Below are 20,098 nucleotides of genomic sequence, written 5' to 3' on the forward strand. Positions count from 1 at the left end.
TTGCTATAGAGGGAGTGCAGCAAAGGTTTACCAGACTGATTCCTGGGATGTTGGGACTGACAAATGAGGATAGATTGAGTTGGTTAGGATTAAATTTGCTGGGGTTCAGAAGGATGGGGGGGGGGGGGGGGGGGGAGGATCTCATAGAAACCTATAAAATTCTAACAGGATTAGACAGGGTAGATGCAGGAAGGATGTTCCCAATGGTGGGGGAGTCCAGAACCATCTCATCTTTTAGTAGCTCAGGTTGTAACTCGTCCTCTTAACTTCCAAATTTTGTTGTTTATCTTTTCAGCTTCCTCTTCAAAGAGCTTCCTGCTAGACGATGCGGGAAGGAAATCATGGACATTGCAGAATCAGGCTGTTTCAATATGAATGGTGCACAAAAGAAACTTTAAAAAGTGGATAGGATGAAAATTCATTTTTTTCCCCCCACATGCAGGCTGAATGAACAAGGAATTGAGCATTTTTACTAAACAGAAAAGGTGTTGAGGAATGATTTGATTAAAAAACTTGATGCGTTATGAAAAATTTATTGTATAATTACCAGCAACTTGCATTTCCAATGCAGCTTATACAAGTTAGAATTCAAATATTGTAGGATAGCCACTTCTCGTGCACTCCTGGCTATCCAGAAAAGCTGACCTACACATTTCTGCATTGAAGTGACTAGCATATTAAACCTGGAATATTTAGCATAGCACTGAAAAGCAAAATAAAAAAGGGACATTCTATACATCTTCATAGCTTAAACAAGATTTCCTTTTAAAAAAAGTCATTCTGAATACTTACATCATTAATGTCAAAGAAGTGAATGTCAAGATTACAAAAGCAAGAAATTCTCTTCACTTACACAGTAGGTACAATTGTCCTAGATTACAATTCACAATTGAAAGTCTTTTGGCACAGGTATCCAAGGTAATTTTGCTACATGATTGATTTGAACAACAGTTTGATAAAGTGGTAAAACAAGTTAGTGTTTGTAGCAAATGTTCTCTCCTTATGTATTTTCATAAGTAATACAAAAATTAAATTAAGATAATCTTCAACCATCTATTATTTTAACCAAGTTACATACCACATTAATGTTTCTTTCAAATGGTTTTACCAGTTCGGACATTACTCATCCACAGCACAAATTGTGCCTTTCTTTATTCTTTGGTTTATCACGATCTTTAGCAGCTCTTCTTTCAGAATCTCAGTCTCGGACTTGCTGAGAGATTAAAGCAAGTAGTCTTTTACTTAAATTCACATTGTGCATTTTCAAGTAATCAATGAGGTCTGCTTGCTTTTCTACAAGGTTTTCCAAGTTTGATCCATCTCTTTGGTGGTGGTGGTGGGGGGGGAAAGAGGAAAAAGGCAGCTTTACAAATTGTGATGTGAACTTTAACACTAAAAAGAAGTTGCATTAATATGGTTGCATTTCATAACAGAACTTCTGAATGCATTTTACAGCCAATGAAGCACTTTTGAAAGGTAGCCGCCATTTAAATGTAGCAAAACATAGCAGTCAATTTGTGCATAAGGTCCCGTGAACAGCAATGAGATAAATTACAACATAATTGGTTTTACTGATCTTGGTTGAAGGTTAACTATTGGGCAGGGCACCAGGAGAACTATCTTGCTCCTCTTTGAAATAGTGACATTGGATCTTTTATCCACTCAAGAGCACTCAGGGCCTCAGTTTAATATCTCATATGAAAAATGGCACCTCCAACAGAACAGCACTTCCTGCACTCCATAAATAGTCCTATGCATTCAAGTCTCTAGAATGGGGTTTGAACCCATAACTTTGTCACATAGGTGTTAGTTCTATCATATGTAAGTTACTGTAAATTATATTAAGTGCAAAAAACTTTGAAAAATTCTGAATGATTCTATTCCTTAACTTAGCGGCTTTTAAGTGCTACACTTCTGGTTCAGTTTAATGGTGGTGGTGTGTTATAGCTCGCTCAGGGAGTCCAAGCTGATGTGGCAACATGCACATGCATGCTGTAGTCCAGAGCTATGGGTGGCGATGGTACAGGTGCCAATGTTCTTTCTATCACACAGCTTACCAGGATCCTTTCCTGCTCTTACCCCCTACCAATGGCATGTTGGAAGTTTGCAGGGTGATGCTCAACCTGCTTGGCTGCTTTATGAATGTGCCTTCCTTGGCCATCAAACTCTGGGGTAGGACTCAAACCCAGAACTTCTGGCTCAGAGGCAGGGAAGCTATTTACTGCGCCACAAGACTTCCTTACCCGATGGCAGCTGAAGCATTAAGGTCAGGGAGACCCATAGTTCAATTCTCATTTAGTGAGGAGTTAGCTGATCTATCACTGATGCCAGTGACAAAGATGCTAAAATTGGTCTCAGCTATTCCCCATTAACAGGTGAATAAGAGGCCAAATTCCTACTTCGGTGTACTACTGCTAACGCATATGAATGGAAGGCCTGATAACTCCTGAATCATTTCAAGCTTCAAATGAATGATAAGATGACTATGGTACTGGAGGATGAGCTACATCCATGGAAGTATATCACAGCTAAGTTAAGAAGCTTGGCAAAAAGAGAAAGCATCACTGTGGTGTTGCAAGTGCCAATTTTCCTATCACAAATAGATTTCCAATAGAAATTCTTTCCTAAACTACATTCTTCATTTTGTTAAAACTATAGAGCCTTCATATAACAAAACATCCCAAGATACTATAGAAAAAAATCCAAGCAAGGAGTGCTGTGGAGCAACAATGGTGCTGTGCAAAGACTAACGTGTAACAAATGAGTTCCTGCCTCCCGGATGACATTAAGAGCACTACTTTTATATAGCAAAGACAAGAAACAATTTAAATTAAAAATAAATGCCCTGGTGTACAGGAATAGTTCCACACTAAAGAGTTTCTTTACTAGGAATTTAACATGATGTCTAGCCCTTCATCTGTGGCAAACAAATTCCAGCTAAATTCAACAAAACACATTCAACAGATGAAAGGTGAGCTGGAGCAATAACCATAATATTCAAGATAGCAATTGGTCAGTCAGAAGAAAACGCTTTGCTACTTTTGTCATGGGGCAACTAAAAATTACAAGGTGATAAAAATGACAAGTCACTCACCTGAATCCAGTCTCAGACAGAACATTAATGAGATTAGGACATCTTTGCCTTCGTTCTTCCTCTTGGATATCAGGACATGGTTCCATTTGATTGAACTTTATAATCTTTGCTGTGAAATAAAATAGGCAAGTTAAAGGCCGAATAGAACTGATCTGCAAGTCTAAATGCAACATCTTTGGATTCAAAAGGCCGCTCTAAAAATAAAGAGAATCTGAATGGCTTCATGAATGCCAGAAATGCCATAACTTATCATAGTGTGATACTGCAGCAACTTGTGACAAATAAGTTGTACTTTTTTTTTTAGTCACTAAAAGGATCAGTATTCACTGAAATGCGACCGGCTTTCTTCTTTGCCTCCTATTTATTTCACTTGACAACCTTCTTGAAACTGACCCATGTGTTTTACTCTACTTTCATCTCCAGTGCCCACTGGTTGCAGCAATGGGAGTTTGCCTGCCATTCCCCCATCATTCCAAACTTGACCCAATTCCTTGTATGATTGAATTCAGTTCCTCCTGATCAAGGATGGTTGCTGCTGTAAATGTTTGAAACAGTAATAAATCACCTACTTAACCCAAATAAGTTTGAGCAGTGGTGGCTGTTCATTAATATATTAATCCCCTTATTGTCCCAGCAGCTCTAGCACAGTGAATCTGTAAATCTATTGTTCAGCTAACAAACACAATATTTCCAAGATACTTCATATTCAAACCCTCTGCGGTTGATAACCCACAGATAAAACCAACTCCATCAGCAATAAATTACCATGGAGGCACTCAACCAAGATATGAAGGGATCAAAAGTATTTCTTCTAAAAGGGAAAAAATCAAGGCTTGAATCAAAATCTGACCCCAAAGAATGATATAGCTTTAGCTGTTTTATTGAGCTTGGCTGAAAATTTGGGCACAGGAAGAGTTACTGCTCCATCTCCCATTTTGTTAGTGACAGTTACTTGGGTAGAGGAAGTCTCTTGTACCTCACTCCTGTGGCCATTTATGAGAGAGTCTGTCAAGTGTATTTCAGACATTTAGCATGGAAAAATCAGTCAAGGTGAATTTTGACATCTTACATGTAGAATCATAACACAGAAAGGCTATTTGTCCCAACCAGTCTAGGTTTATGTTCATCTTGCACGAGCAGTCTTAATTCCGTATGCCAGACCTGTTTCAATATTTTTTTCTCTCACTTAACCACCTGTGGTGTAGTTCTGAGCTGTGGTCTCTACTTGAATCAACTCTGGTAGCTCATTCCACAGCCTCCCAAATCCCAAGTGGTTAATAGAAAACACTGGTTGTTTTTAATTCTCTTCCAATTAATTTTTTTGTCCATACTTCCTTATTCTAGACCCTTAGCTTCTAGAGAGTCTATTTTTATCTGTTTTAAATACTTCAGTAAAATCACCCCTTCATCTCCTCTGATCTAACAAAAGCAGGCTCAATTTTTGACTGTTTTCACTTTTGTTTCTTCATACCAGGAAGAATCCTGGTGAATCTGCACTGCAATTTTTTATTTCCCAAGTGCCCTGTCAATAGTGTAGCCCTCAAAACTGTGCTCGAGGAAGTAAGAGTGGGGTAGAAGTGGAGGGCAGAAAATGCCCAGCCCAGGGATATGGAGACCAATTTCAATCATATGGCAATCCAGACCCCATAAAAAGCAATTTCAAAATCTGAAATAAACAGGTTCATTTAACAGAGCTCAGAAAATGTGCAAAGCTAAAGTATTTTTTGGAAAAAAGCTCTTATTTGGATACCAATAAACTGAATATGTTTGCATTGATTTTATGCACACTTGAGGATGTGTGTCAAGAAGGACCTGTCAAAATGCTCTGCAGCAAGTTGCTCTTCCTACCAGTGGAGGGTAACTTCTGTAAAAAGGCAGTACTGTGGAACTCAAGACCACCTGCTTCAGGAGGACAATTGTATGGTCAATAAACAAAACAGCATTCTAAAAAGAGATCCTTGTAGTGAACCACAAGCTTCAAAAGAGCAAATTGTAAAGTAATTGAGACCACCATGATTACTCCTTGGTGGTCTGTTCAAGCTTCTGAGACATCACACTTAAGATACAGAATAACCACCACAGTTATAAAATCCTAGCATAAATTAATTTCTTTGTGGATTAGTGATTTTAACTATGTTGGTTCTAACAGCTAGTTGGCAAGATAAGCCACAATGTTCTTTTTACTGGTTTTAATTCCATAATTTTATACTGACGTGAAACTTAATATAAAAGCTACTACCTTTATTTTGGGCCCATTATCATTCAAACAATTATGTACAGTATTATTTGAATGCAGATTAGTAACTTTACCTCATGCTCTTAAAATTGAAAAATGTTGTTAGGCTCAAAACAGATATTTTAGATAGGATGAATAGTCTTGGCCACAAGAGGTGCATTTTTATAAAAATACTGAGTTTAATTCCAGTGGTTTAATGCAATATAAAAGCAAAATACTGCAAATGGTGAAGATCTAATATTAATACAAAGTGTGGGAAAAACTTAGCAGGTCTGGCAGCATCTGTGGAGAGGAACAGAGTTAATGTTTCGAGTCCAATATAAAGAGTTCTGAAGAAATGTCACATTGGACTTGAAACATTAGTTCTGGCAGCATCCGTGGAAAGTTAAATCTGGTTTAGAGCTGCAGCTCCACAACTGAGGATGAATTAGTAGCAGAGACATCTTTGGTGGAATGATCGCCAAGAATCAGTAAAAATTTCACTGTATAATCCTAGCCTGTCAGCTATTTTATAGTGACCAACTTCAGAAACTTTTGTTAAAGTTCCCAGCCCTTCAAGTTTGGATCAATGTTGCTTTCAAAATGAATCAAACTCTTCAGTACTGCAACCCAACAGGTTTACAACTAGAGGAAAATGCACCATTATACTTTAATTCTTGAAATAATACAGCTGAAAGCAAATGAAAATTATCTTTCATTAGCAACAAGTTTATAACAGGCTTTAGTGCAGTGCATGTCTAGATGGATTTAGTTTGTCCATTTTGCGAAAAGTTTCTCAAACTCAAAGACCTAGTATATTCTATTTTACAGAACTACCTCAAGATTTATACTAAAAATGTGTGAAATTCTAAATCTCTAGACAACCAGAATTAAACAGAGTTGATAAGTGGTTTACTAGATGATATTTAAAGTAGCATTTACGTACAGCTTCAGTCTATTTGCATATCTCCAAAGACAAAAGTGCAGCCATAAATAAAATAACTCAAATACCAACTATTATTAGCCGTAGACAATGACAAAGACAACAACCTGCATTTATATGGTACCTTTAATGTAATAAAATAGCCCAAGCAGCACTATAAAGCAAACTTTGGCACTAAGCCACATAGGAAGATTGAAAGCAGATAGCCAAAATCATGGTCAAAGAAGTAGGTTTTAAAGGGGCATCTTAAAAAAGACAAAAGTCCGCTCTGGAATTGGTGATCTACCCTGACCAGACCTGCGTTGTGCCTGGCAGGAAGATCTCTTACTGCCTCGCGCTACTCGGGGATACGATTGCTTATGTACAGGACAGGGGTGTGGACACCTGCCTCATCAGCCTGGATCAGGAGAAGACCTTTGACAGAATATCGCACACCTACATGGTGGATGTGCTCTCCAAAATGGGGTTTGGGGAGGGAATTTGCAAGTGGATCCAATTGCTCTACACTATCAGTAGCGCAGTCTCAATCAATGAGTGGGAATCAGATAGCTTTCCGATTAAATCTGGAGTCAGGTAGGGCTGCCCTCTCTCCCCCGTCCTGTTTGTGTGTTGCATAGAACCCTTTGCTGAGTCCATCAGGAAGGATCCGGGCATAAGAGGAGTGACGATCCCAGGAAGTGGAGGCGCTCAGGTCAAAGCCTCCCTGTGCATGGACGATGTCGCCATCTTCTGCTCGGATCCGCTGTCAATGTGCAGACTGATCCACATCTGTGACCAGTTTGAACTGGCCTCGGGAGTCAAGCTAAATCATGGGAAGAGCGAAGCCATGTTCTTTGGGAACTGGGCTGACCGATCATTTGTCCCCTTCACCATCAGGGCTGACGGCCTGAAGGTGCTGGGGATATGGTTTGGAGGGACCGGGGCATGTGTTAGAAACTGGAAGGAGCGAGTGTCTATGGTGCAAAGAAAACTGGGCATGTGGGAGCGATGCTCCCTCTCCATTGCGGGTAAGAACCTGGTCATCAAGTGCGAGGCACTCTTGCTGTTGTTGTACATGGCGCAGGTCTGGCCCATTCCAGACTCGTGCGCAATGGCGATCACCTGAGCCATCTTTCGCTCTATCTGGAGGTCGAAAATGGATCATGTCAGCAGGTACGCGATGTACAAGCCTCTAGATAAAAGGGGAAAAAACGTGCTCAACAATCGCCCTCATACTGATGGCCACCTTTGTGTGCAGCTGCATCAAGCTGTGCGTAGACCCTCGGTACGCAAACACCAAGTGTCACTACGTGGTGAGGTTCTACCTGAGCCCGGTGTTGCGAAGGATGGGTCTGGCCACACTGCCGCAGAACGCTTCAAGTAGTTGGACCGTGCCGTACCACCTGTCCCTCATGGAAAAATTTATGCAGAGAAACACTTTTGACCACAAGTCCATCAGACAGTGGTCAGCAGGTAATGTCTTAGAGGCCTTACGGGAAAAGGAGAGGGTGGATCCAGTGGGATGGTTCCCCAAGCAGACTGTCAAAATCATTTGGCAGAATGCCTCATCGCCAGAACTTCCCAACAAGCACCAAGATGTAGCTTGACTGGTGGTGAGAAAGGCCCTCCCAGTCAGATCCTTTCTACACGCCAGGAGTCTCATCCCCTTGGCACGTTGCCTTCGAGGTGGCTGTGGTGGGGAAGAGACCGTTGTTCACCTCCTTGTAGATTGTGCCTTTGCAAAGAAGGTCCGGAGAGAGATGCAGTGGTTTCTGTTGAGGTTTATGCCGAGCAGTTCTGTGACACAGGACTCTGTGCTCTACGGGCTGTTCCCAGGGACACACATCGAGACAAACATCAACTGCAGCAGGAGGATCATCAACTCGATGAAAGGTGTTCTTTGCTCTGCCCGAAACTTGTTGGCTTTCCAGCGCAAAGAGTTGTCCCCGACCGAGTGTTGCAGACTGGCACATTCCAAGGTCCAGGACTACGTGCTGAGGGACGCACTAAAGCTTGGGGCAGCCGTCACAAAGGTGCAATGGGGAAACGACCCTGTCTAAGACCTTCCTGCCATTGTGCACCAAGGAGCTGGGAACTTTTGAGAGCCCCTCGGGTTGTACAGCTCACAATGAATGTATGCACTGAATACTAATTGTATTATAATTGTATTGAAGCACCTCAGAGTGCAATATGATGTATGTTGATAAATCCAATACCATTGTCTGATTGTCTGTAATGACCATATTGAAATGACTATAATATTCATTGACTGTATTGATGCACCTTGTGATCCATGTGTAAAAGTTGAATCTGATTGTACATTTTGTGATGGTGATTTTGAAATGTTTTGTAATGTTCTTCCAGATGTTTTATGAATAAAGTATATTTTTAAAAAAAAAATCTTAAAAGGACAAAAGGAAGAGAGATTTAGGGAGGGAATTCTAGAGCCTGCGGGTGAGGTAAGAGCCACCAATAATGGAGCAATTAAAATGCTCAAGGGGTCAGAATTAGAGGTGTGCACTGGAATAGTCAAGCCTACAGGTAACAAAGGCATGAATGAGGGTTTCAACAGCCGATAAACTGAAGCAAAGGTCAAAGTCAGGCAATGTTAAAGAGGTGGAAATTAACAGTCTTGGTGATGGTATAGGATACATGGTTGGAAGCTTATTTTCAAGTCAAGTATGATGGAAAGATTGTTAATCTTGTTCAGCCTCAAACAGTTGTCAGGGAAGAGGATGGATTCTGTGGCTAGGGAACAGGAACTGAAAATTATGGTTTCAGTCTTCCCAATACTATCAGGCGGAGGTGGGTGGAAAGTTTTGGCAGATTCTGTACTGGATGTCGAACAAGCAGTCTGATAAAATGCAGCAATCAAGATAGATAATGCTGAGGTAGAGATGGGCGTTATCAGCATTCAAAGTGCAAACATGCTGTGTTTCCGGATGACATGGCCCACGGGCAGAAAGCAGTTGAGAAATAGAAAGGGGGCTGGGGCCATGATTAGATCCTTGGGGGACACCAGAGGTAACTCTGCAGAATCAGGAAGAGAAACCATTACAAGTTCTGGCTACAATTGGATAAGAACAAAACCAGATGAGAGCAGATTTCCCCTTGGCTGGGCAGGAGTGGACAGACTTTGGAGCAGGATGGTGTGGTTAACCACAAAGGCTGCAAGCAGAGTGAAATGGGTGAGAGGGTATCGTTTACCTTTGTCACAGTCACTAGATGTAATTTTTGACTGTGATAAGAACTGTTCCAGTACTGTGGCAAGGGTGAAAACATGATTGGAAGGATTCAAACATAAGGCAAATTTTATGCAGGGATGGGGGAAGTAAGAGGATTACACCACTCCCCCTCCCCTCACCCCCAGGATGAAGCATCCTGTGGCACTCTGCCAACCAGAAATCCAGCAGCCCTACTGCAATAAGACACTGGGGGGGGCGGGGGTGGCCTTAATTAGAATGGGACTTCCACTCCTCAGTGACAGCAAGTCCCACTTTCGGAAGGTGCCAGCCAATCCAATTCATTGGCAGCATTGTAGTCCCAGCAGTGCCAGGATCAAGTAGCAGTAGGTAGGAAAGTAAGTTGTGAAGGGGACATAAGGAGGCTGCAAAAGGTATATAGATAGGTTAAGTGAGTGGGCAAAGATCTGGTAAATAGAGTACAACATGGGAAAATGTAAAGTCATTCACTTGGGCAGGCAAAATAAAAGAGAAGCATATTATCTAAATGGTGCGAGATTGCAGAGCTCAGAGATGCAGAGTGATGTGTGTGTCCTAGTGCATGATTTACAAAAGATTAGAATGCAGGCACGGCAAGTAATTAAGAAAGCTAATAGAATGTTATCGTATATTGCAAGGGGAATCAAATGCAGAAGTAGGGAGGTTCTGCTTCAGTTATATAGGGCATTGGTGAGACCACAGCCGGTGTATTGTGCACAACATTAGTCTTCAATGCGTTGGAAGCAGGTAAGGGGAGGTTTACTAGGCTAATATCTGGAATGAGTGGCTTGTCTTATGAGGGGTCTTGACAGGGTGGATGTGGGGATGATTCCTCTTGTGGGATAACCTAGAACTAGGGGTCACTGTTTAAAAATTTGGGGTCGTCCATTTAAGACAGATGAAGAGAAATTTTTTCTAAGGGTCGAGAATCTTTGGAACTCTTCCTCAAAAAGGTGATGGAAGCAGAGTCTTGAATATTTTTTGAGGCACAGCCAGATAGATTCTTGATAAAGCAAGGGGGTGAGAGGTTAGCAGGGGTAGGTGGGAAGGTGGAACTGAGGTTACGATCAGATCAACCATGATCTTATTGAATGGCAGAGCAGGCTCATGGGGCTGAGTAGCCTACTCTTACTCCTAATTCGTATGGCCACAGCTGGGACTACAAGCAGTCCCTGAAGGCAACATGCCATGGATCCTAGAGCTCAGGTAAGTTAAGGGATTTTGGACAGGCCTGCCTGGCAGGCCCCAGGGAGGGGTGGGAGTCGGGTTTTAAAGACTGGGGAGGAGGGGATGCCCCCAATTAGTCACAGGGGAAAGGAGGTACCTCAACACCCGCAACCCCCCACCCCGCACAAACAACTTCATGCCCGCCAGCAACCTGTGCAGTGAAAGCTGCTGGACTTTTGCCATTCTTCCACCTTCTCCAGGCAGACAAAATTGCAGCAGAGGTGAATTGAGACTCTCAAGTGGCAGATAATTGTCAGCTTATGGGCCTTAATAGACCCAAAGTCAGGCAGGTTGCCTGACACCTTACCTGTCTCTCCCCTCAGTAATATGGGGGACAAGGTGGGGTGGGTGGGCAAGCTACCTGCTTTATTTTATGTGCCAACCCCCAACCCGACTTCAAATATGCCAGCAGGAGGGGGCTGTAAAATTCACCCATGGAGCCCCAGGAAAGAAAAGCATGGGATGTGGAAGACGACAATATATTCAAGGACTTGCAACGAATGGGAGGCTGGAGATGGGGGTGTTAATTTGCAAGGATAGTAGAGCCAAGGGTCTTTTTTTTGAGGCACAGAGGGACAGCACCTCAGGAAAGAGAGCCATTAACAGTATCAACTGATATGGGGACCTGGAAAAGAAGTCAGCTGACCAGCAGTTTGGCAAAATAGGGTTGAGGGAGCAGTGGTGGATCCCAAATACAAGACGAGCCTAGAGGGAGCATGAGGGGAGATGACAGAAAAATATGCACGTTCAAGGCTAGTGTAGGGGGAGCTTTTGGAGGATATTTAGTCCAGAGATATGTGAATGGAGGCCAGTGGAAAAGGCAACTAACTAGTCTCAATCTTGGTGACAAAGAATTCCATGAACTCCTTGCATTAATTGTTGGAGACAAGGGTACAGAAAACATGGGAGAAGGTCCAAAGTCAAAGGTTTGCATTAGAGAAAAGCAGCCTGGGTTACCTTTGCGATTCAAGGTGATTCTGGAATAATAAGCAGTTTTAGTAGATGAAAGCAAGCCCTAAATATGTTTGATGCGGTCCAGCCAGATCTGGTTGTGAATGATGAAACCAGCTGCCACCATATCCTTTCCAAGTCTGTGTCCCTTGGACTTAAGGGAGCAGAGATAAGGGCTATACTAGGTGGGGGAAATGATTGGGCTGAGAAAAAAAGTGATGGGGCAGAATTTCTCACCTAGCCACCCGTAGTGTCAGCAGGAAATACATCCTCCCTCAGGAGGAAGTTCCACCTCAAAGAGTTGCCAGTGAATGTGATTGGCCAGCAGTTCTACAGTCCCAGCAGCAGCTGTGGACAGGACTGGGACTACAAAGAGTCCCAGATTCAAAGTCCCGTAATCTAGGGTCAGGCAATGGCAGGGTGTGGACAGGAAGCCTGGGGAGATGGGATCTTGATAGAGGAGGACAGGGAGGAGAAAGCACCTGTGAGGGGCAGACCTTGTTGGGGTAAGGTTGCAGGGGAGGAGTGTCCAATGTGGGAAGTAGGCTATACTGTGTGGAGTGCCTGTGGAGAGAGGTGCCAACACCACCACACCCCACCTTACCACCTTAAGGTCTGAGCAGGGCAATTTTCCAGGCATCTCCCCCATTCAACTCCCCCCAGCCTCACTTAATGGCCTCGACCTAGCCTAGGCCTCACCCATTCCCTTCAAAACTGCGACAGGAGAGTGGTGAAAAGGCTATCCGGGAATTTTACAGGCCCTCACCCACTCCAAATCTACCAGTGGGGGGACCCATGGTTTTAATGAGGACTAGGGAACCCAAAGGTGGGGGTGATGGTGGATTGAGCAGATCAGTAACTGCATAAAGGACATGGCAAACAGAGGGCCAAAGGCTACTCAGCTGTGATTTTGAGAGCTCAGTTCTAAGTGAATTGGGATATAGTTATTTCGCTCCACCACCAACACCCCCAGTGCATCACGGCAAGGGACAGATGCATGAGGTAGCTTTGGGACATGGAAAGGGGATGCTGGAGGAGAGTGATACTAGAAGTGACCAGAGATGGCCTCATCTGTGACCAATTTGATGGAAATGCCGAGGCCATGCAAGATGGCAAGGTCAGGAGGTGGCTGTGAATTTGGTAAACTATAGATACAAGAACAAAAGATTAAACTACTATCAAAATCACTTAATTTGGCATCTTGGAACTGTATTGTCAATAATCCACAAGATAAGAGATTTAAGGCCTTCATCTCACACTAAATAAGTGAATTAACAATGTTACTCTGTCACATTATACTGTGCCTCCGAAACAGCTACATCAGTATGAAAAACTTGTTAAAGCCATGTTTAAAATCCTGCTTGTTATTAATTTTTAGATAAGCCACTGCTCATTTTAAACCAGTACTAACACCAACACAAGGAAGGTTTAATCACTTTCTCTAATTCATGGCTGGAAGTCTAAAATTGAGCACTAAGTTAACTAATATTAGAATTGCTTTAGAATAAATTCCTGAAAATGTGGGATAAGAAATAAACAGTGTTTTGTGAAATAAGATTCACAAAATACTGCATAATAGGCTTCAGGTCTATGTTTGAGGAAAAGCTATAAAACTGCATCAAGATAATGAAGGTAAACACACCTGCAAACAGATGAAAGCATCCTAATTTTCTAGGATGTTGAAAAGCTTAGCTGCAGGATGTAGAGGACCATAAAATAATTATTTCTCCTTCTCTTTCAGTTTCCAGAGTCATGTGTGAAAAATGCAGACTACTGTGACATGCGGAAAAAGTTGCAATCAAACAGGGTTCATGGAACACCCCACTGGTCAGCTGATTAAGTACACAGACTGGTAGCCTTGACTTGAATCCCAGTATGGGCCAAGTTTACCAAGGTAAAATCATATCTGGTCCAGCAGCATGAGTTTGGTTTGGGAGAGAATGGAGGAGAAGCTGCTGTTCCTGATCTGACCTTCACATGTGGGGGTAAATGTATGGCAAAGAGGATGAGAACTGATTCTCTTTGATACCCCTAGTCATCACCAGACACAAATGGAGGATAGGACAAGATACAATTGAACTTCCAGTAACATTTTTATATAAACTACAAAGACCACACTGAAACATACTGACTCAAACATTTAAGCAAAATAAAAGTTACTTACTATTCATTTACTCAATTTCCTTAATTTTATTCCCTGCTATAAATATACTTAAAATCTGTCATTTTTTAAAAATTGTTCCTATTCCAGAAGGCTGCTTTCAGCCACTTGCTAGTTTTTACTACATTAGGTCAGCTGTCTGCAGAATGCCTGTAAACCCATGTAATTTTAATTTGATACTCTGGCCATCTTGCTCAGTTCAATTAAAGTGGAGTTTTAAAAATGTGTAACTCAAATTTGGAACAAGTATTAAGATGTAAAATTCTCTGGCTAGTTGCTTATTTTGAATATTCAGTTAGTTTCCAGTAAACCTAAGATGGCTTTGTTTTTCAAGTAGCAACAGCTGCTAGGACGAACCGATCTCTTCAATTTAAAACCTAGGGGTGGGGAGGACATGAAGGTTTTTTTCTGTGCAATATGTTTAGCAAAGTTAAACCGCTCTGTATAAACTAGTTTATGATTATTAATATTATTTTGTTAAATGCATAGTTCCCTAAAGCAAATGTGCCTCCTCACTTGCATTTTAAATTTAAAAAAAAATGAATGAAGTTTAGGGTGGTGGGAACTGTTCATGTGTAAACACAGATGTGTTAAATCTATTGTAATACCTATTGTAGCTCCACTAAGTACACAGCAGGGAATGCTGGCTTCTATTCTCTCCCCTCACCTGTGTAAATGATGAGGCATGTCGATGAAAAGAAAAGCTCCACTGTCAGGGCTCCAAGAATGAGATACATCACTAGAGTTTTCTGCTCAAGCAGCATCCATATAGAAAGGAGTAGCAGGAGAATTGCATTTCCTTAAAAAGAACAAGATGATTGGTTGAAGATTCTTTCATAGGATCTTGAAAATACAATTTTTCAAACATATATCAGCTTATCAAAAGTTGATGAAACTGCATTTTAGCAAAATTTCCTGAATTTCAAAGCTGTACTGCATGAAGACATTAAACCAAGTCTGAATAAGTTACCCAATCTAGTTAAAAATAAATCCTGAGAGTTGACAGGGGAGAGAGGAGAAATAAAAAAGGTGTTTGTATTCCCTCATTACTTCCCCTTCAACCCCATTGGAGATACTAACTCATGCTAGGAAAATAAATAGCTTTAAGTACCACATTACAATGATCATTCTTCGTGCATTAGCATGAAGTATCACTACACTATTTGGGGTAAATTTATAACAGAGTGCAATCCAGTCCTCACTCACCATTGACATGTATACTTGCCAGCCTAGGTTACTGGAGTGCCATGGTCCCATGACCCCCAACCTCCCCTCCCTCAAAGGGTACCTAAACTAATATAGGATCTTCCTAGTGACTGTGTGGAAAATCTGACTGCGCAGGTCAGAGGATTAACATGGAACCTAAAGGAGCTAAATAAAAAAAATATACACAAGTGGTCAACCAGCATCCGAAATGAAACAGCATAGATAAATAGATTAACCCTTTTAAGCAGTGAACACCTTTTTGAACTGGCACATTTGTTAGCAGCCAAGATTTATTTATTTTCCTTTTAACTGAGTGCAACTCTTCATCAGAACTGAAAACCTGAAATGCGAACAAGTACTTAAACAGAATAAAAGGGGCAGGAATGGAAAAAAACTACTAGAAAAGAACAGAGTAGAACAGTCAGAGGAAAAAAAAGTGTGGGAACGTGAAAAGGTGATGGGGTAAACTAGGTTTGAAATTAAACTGGCAAAACACAGCAGAGTCCAGAGCACAAAGAGAAAAGAGATGTGAACCTAAACAAAAAAATCAGATCAAAAGGAGGTATAAACGTAATATTACAAGGTGGCTTTTTTCAAAGGCTTTAAGAAGCAAATAATTCTGATGGTTTATCTCTGCAAATGACAAAGCACTTTTCTCTTCCATGCAGAAGTTTTTTTTCATCTTTTCCTACATGAACAATCAGGGTTAAAGCAGAATGTGTTGTACCAAAATGCAGCCTAGACTTTTCCAAGAAGTATAATACAGGAATAGGAGGTTCTCCCTATGACTTTAGGGCAGAATGCACATGACTGATTCTGTTTAAGTAGGAGCACTTGCCAAAATGGGGATAGTGTTTTATATTTACAAAAGCAAAATACTGATGTTAGAATCTGAAATAAACTTTTCAAATTAGTTATTTATAAATCCTTACACAGCAAATTGTAACAAATGAATTAAGCAAGTCCTATTCTAACTATTGCTCTGGTATGTCATCATCTTATGTGGATTAAAACAGTTTAATCATTTTGAACCAATTTTCTTTTTGCCTAGTTTAAGTGCCTTTGGAGAGTTTGCAGGACACGTGCAAATGACACAAAGATCAAGTCCATATCATAGGGGGTTCTTTTCCTGTTACACCATTATCCAAGGTGCTAGGGTGCAATGTGTGTCAACTCTTAAATAAAAGCATAAGATAGCAGAGATATTTATGGCAGATCCAAATTCCTAACAACATTTTAAAAGCCACTGCCCAGACTGAATGGCTTAAAATAGAACTCCACACTAGTCAGTTCATCTCAGAAGAGAACAGGTGCAGGTCTGACTAAAACATAGTAAGTAGTTGGACCGTGCCGTACCACCTGTCCCTCATGGGAAAATTTATGCAGAGAAACACCTTTGACCACAAGTCCATCAGGCAGTGGTCGGCACAGAACGTCTTAAAGGCCCTGAGGGAAAAGGAGAGGGTGGATCCTGTGGGATGGTTCCGTGAGCTGACTGACAAAGTCATTTGGCAGAATGCCTCATCGCCAGAACTTTCCAACAAGCACCAAGACGTAGCTTGGCTGGTGGTGAGAAAGGCCCTCCCTGTAAGATCCTTCCTACATGCCAGGAGTCTCACCACCTCGAGGTGGCTGTGGTGGGGAAGAGACCGTTGTTTACCTCCTTGTAGATTGTATTTTTGCGAAGAGGGTCCGGAGAGAGATGCAGTGGTTTCTGTCGAGGTTCATCCCGAGCAGTTCTGTGACACAGGACTCTGTGCTCTACGGGCTGTTCCCATGGACACACACCGAGACCAGCATCAGCTCCAGCAGGAGGATCATCAACTCGGTGAAAGACACTCTTTGGTCTGCCCAAAACTTGTTGGTCTTCCAGCGCAAAGAGTTGTCCCCGACCGAGTGTTGCAGACTGGCACATTCCAAGGTCCAGGACTACGTGCTTAGGGACACAGTTAAGCTTGGGGCAGCTGCCACAAAGGCGCAATGGGGAAGGATCGCTGCCTAAGACCTTTCTGCCACAGTGCACTGAGGGGCTGGGAACTGTAAAGAGCCCCTCAGGCTGTACAGCTTAAAATGAATGTCTGCCAATGATTGTAATATTCATTGTTTGTACTGATACACCTTGTGATTCATGTTGTAAAAGTTGAACCTGATTGTATTTTTGTAATGGTGATTTTGAAATGGTTCGAAATGTTTTTGAAGATTTATGAATAAAGTATATTTTTGCAAAGACTACAACATAGTAATTGTTTTGTGCAGTGAAAGTCCAGAAGCACTATCAAATTATTTTAAAGATAAAATTGAGATTAATCAAGAGGCAAAGTCTAAATGTTGAAGATTCTAGTAAAAGAGGAATAAAAAAAAGTTACATACACTTCTATTTGTATCAGAGAATTAGAAAAAGTTGAGCTCAGGTTTACGCCTAACAGGTAAAGATGTAGCACAAAGAAAGAAGGTGCTGAGTTAGTTGATCAGTCAGGAAAACAGTAAGGGTGGGGAGGGAAGCAAAAATAAAAGCAAGACTTCAGCTTCCAATACCATCTGACTATAGCTGGAAAATATTGGAGACATAAACAGTAGGAGAGACAAACAGGGTTCAATTATATTGCTGTTGTCCTCCAAAAAAAAAAAACGTTCACAGTGCTTTTCAATTTATGCAAGCAATTTGGTCAGAGATGCAAGTTTACGGGTATCAAATTAGGAGGAAGCATGGAGAGGGACAGACATGTGGGAGGGTACCAGTTGAATTCAGAAAAACTTAAGGTGGAACACCGAGAAAGTGAATGGAAGTGTATCTGGGTAGACAGTATGGTTGTTGTTATGAGGACGATATTTCTGCTTTGAATTAAAAAAACAAGGTTTGCATCCCAACCCTGATGCACACCAGAGGGAGTGACTTGCGCCACTGTCAGTGCTGAGAGAGCTGCATGTTGAGAATGCTGTTCAGAGAATCACGTCTCACGATCAGATCCAGCTGGTACCAATGTCAGGGCACCTTGTGGCATGGTTTGTTTTGAAAGACCCAAGGCAGGAGAGACATACCTCATGGTCTGTGTTAATCATAAACTAAGATTCATGAGAGTTGAAGGAATGAAGATCTATTAGATCTTGCAAGAAAGTGAGAATGAACATAGAAAAAGTAGTTGTTGTTTGGGGGGCGGGGCGGGGGGGGATGGCTTTCTAGATTTGCGAGACAAGGAGTTAAATACAAAAGGTGAAATAAATTTATTCAAGATATTAGTTAGGTCACAAGTGGAGTCCAGGAACCATGTTACTGGAATTATATTAGAACCATATAAAAAGGTTCACTAGAAATTATACCAGGAATGGGTGGTTCTCATAAAATGAATGAAAATTTGGAACTATTCCACTGAAAGAAGTAGATTAGGATTTCAAAGACAGATGAAAAATTTTAATATGGTATTATAAATGGTTTCTACAGGCTGAAGAATGACAAGAACTATATAATCAGTAAAATGGAGTGTAAACTCAGGAAATATGGGTGGAGGGGGAACTTGTCAACTGGAAGTAATTAGAACATGGACTATAAGTAACTATTGAGACACACAAAATTTAAAATGGAAATGGCTAAGAATGAGAACTAGGAAAAAAAAGATACAGGGAAAGGGAAGAGAAGTGAGATTAGCACAAGTAATGATAGCAAAGAGCTAGTATTGGCACAGACAAAATAGACCCCAAAAAAAGCCTCCTTCTGTGCTGCAATGTCATTCTAAAAATGTTGCGTATTCAGCCAACCCTGCTTTACTCCAAAACCACCAGGTGGAGACAAATTCATACTAGCGACAGAATAGAAAACAGGTGCATCATTATCTGAACATTGCACAGTGAGTCATGTCAGTTTTAGTATTTTTTTTTATATATAAAAAAGGAATATATTTCCAAACCAATGTATATTTGATTACATTAAAATTTCTAATACTGTACACTGGAGATAAATGAAACAATGTCAATACAGGAAATGTAATTGGAAGGTATTTATAAGATAACAATTTTAATTTATACCACTGACTGCCCATTATTTTGGTTATATGAACAATAATGTTGGCAAGCGGGGTCCATAATCTTAGAAATGTTGTCTAAATAAAACAATGGCTGGTGCCAAGTAAATCTATGGCATGCATGCTCGAAGTAGCATGTGGCTAATTTGATAGCACACTGGAGGCACAAAATTCCACAATAACAGCCATCATACAATTTTTAAAAAGCTGATCAATGTCAATAATATTCTATTGAAACTATAGAATATATCAGGATTCAGGGCCTGAACACAAATCATATGAGGCCAGAGTGTCCCTTTGAGGAAGCAAATGTAACATGCATATTCAAGAGAAGTAGGAGATAGAAAACATGAAATTACAGACCAGTTAATCTAATGTCCATCATTGGGAAAATGCTAGAGTCCATTAAGGAAATAACAGCAACCTGGTTTTGTTAAAGGAAAATTATGTTTGACAAATTTATTAGAATTCTTGAGGATGTAACAAGTAGGGTAATATAAAGGGGAAATGAGAAGATGCATTATATTTGGATTTCCAAAAGGCACTCAATAAAAAGGTTTCACATAAAAGGTTGCTATACAAGATAAGAGCTCATGGTGCTGGGGTGATATATCAACATGGATAAAACCACACTGTCATGTTCTAATCATTCTAATTTTCACAATGCATTGTTAAAATTTCCATAATAACAGATTCCAGCACTTACCCAATGATTGATGTCAGGCTAACTGACCTATATTTCTGTTTTCTCTCCCCCTCCTTTCTTGAATAGCAATGTTACATTGCTAACTTGCAATCAGCTGGGAATGTTCCAGAATCTAGGGAATTTTGAAAAATCATAGCCAGAGCATCCACTATCTCTGCAGCTCTCTCTTTCAGAATCCTAGGATGTAGGCCATCAGGTCCTGGGAATTTGATGAGTTTTAGTCTCTGGAGTATCTCCAGTATTTTTTCTCTGCTGCCATTAATTAACTTAATTTCCTCACACTTATTAGCCCCTAGGTTGATCTCTTCTGTGAAGACAGACAAAATACTTGTTCAATGTCTGTCATTTCTTCGCTCCCCATAATTTCTCTTGTCTTTGT

General features: G+C 41.0%; 1 protein-coding gene across 3 annotated transcripts in view; it reads right to left on the reverse strand.

Annotated features, from left to right (window-relative positions):
* Positions 1–517: 517 nt before the first annotated feature.
* tmem192 (transmembrane protein 192) overlaps positions 518–20,098 on the reverse strand; it is a 33,083-nt gene continuing 13,502 nt past the window's right edge. For 2 of the 3 annotated variants that reach the window (XM_041183725.1, XM_041183547.1), the window contains 3 exons: positions 14,459–14,590; positions 3,095–3,203; positions 518–1,322 (listed from right to left, as the gene is read on the reverse strand). In XM_041183725.1, the coding sequence (XP_041039659.1) occupies positions 1,199–1,322; positions 3,095–3,203; positions 14,459–14,590 (365 nt within the window). In that variant the 3' untranslated portion in view covers positions 518–1,198. The remainder of the gene's footprint in view (positions 1,323–3,094; positions 3,204–14,458; positions 14,591–20,098) is intronic. The other variant, XM_041183638.1, reaches the window with a different exon arrangement.

This window comes from Carcharodon carcharias, chromosome 1, assembly GCF_017639515.1.
Source record: "Carcharodon carcharias isolate sCarCar2 chromosome 1, sCarCar2.pri, whole genome shotgun sequence".
Classification (NCBI taxonomy): domain Eukaryota; kingdom Metazoa; phylum Chordata; class Chondrichthyes; order Lamniformes; family Lamnidae; genus Carcharodon; species Carcharodon carcharias.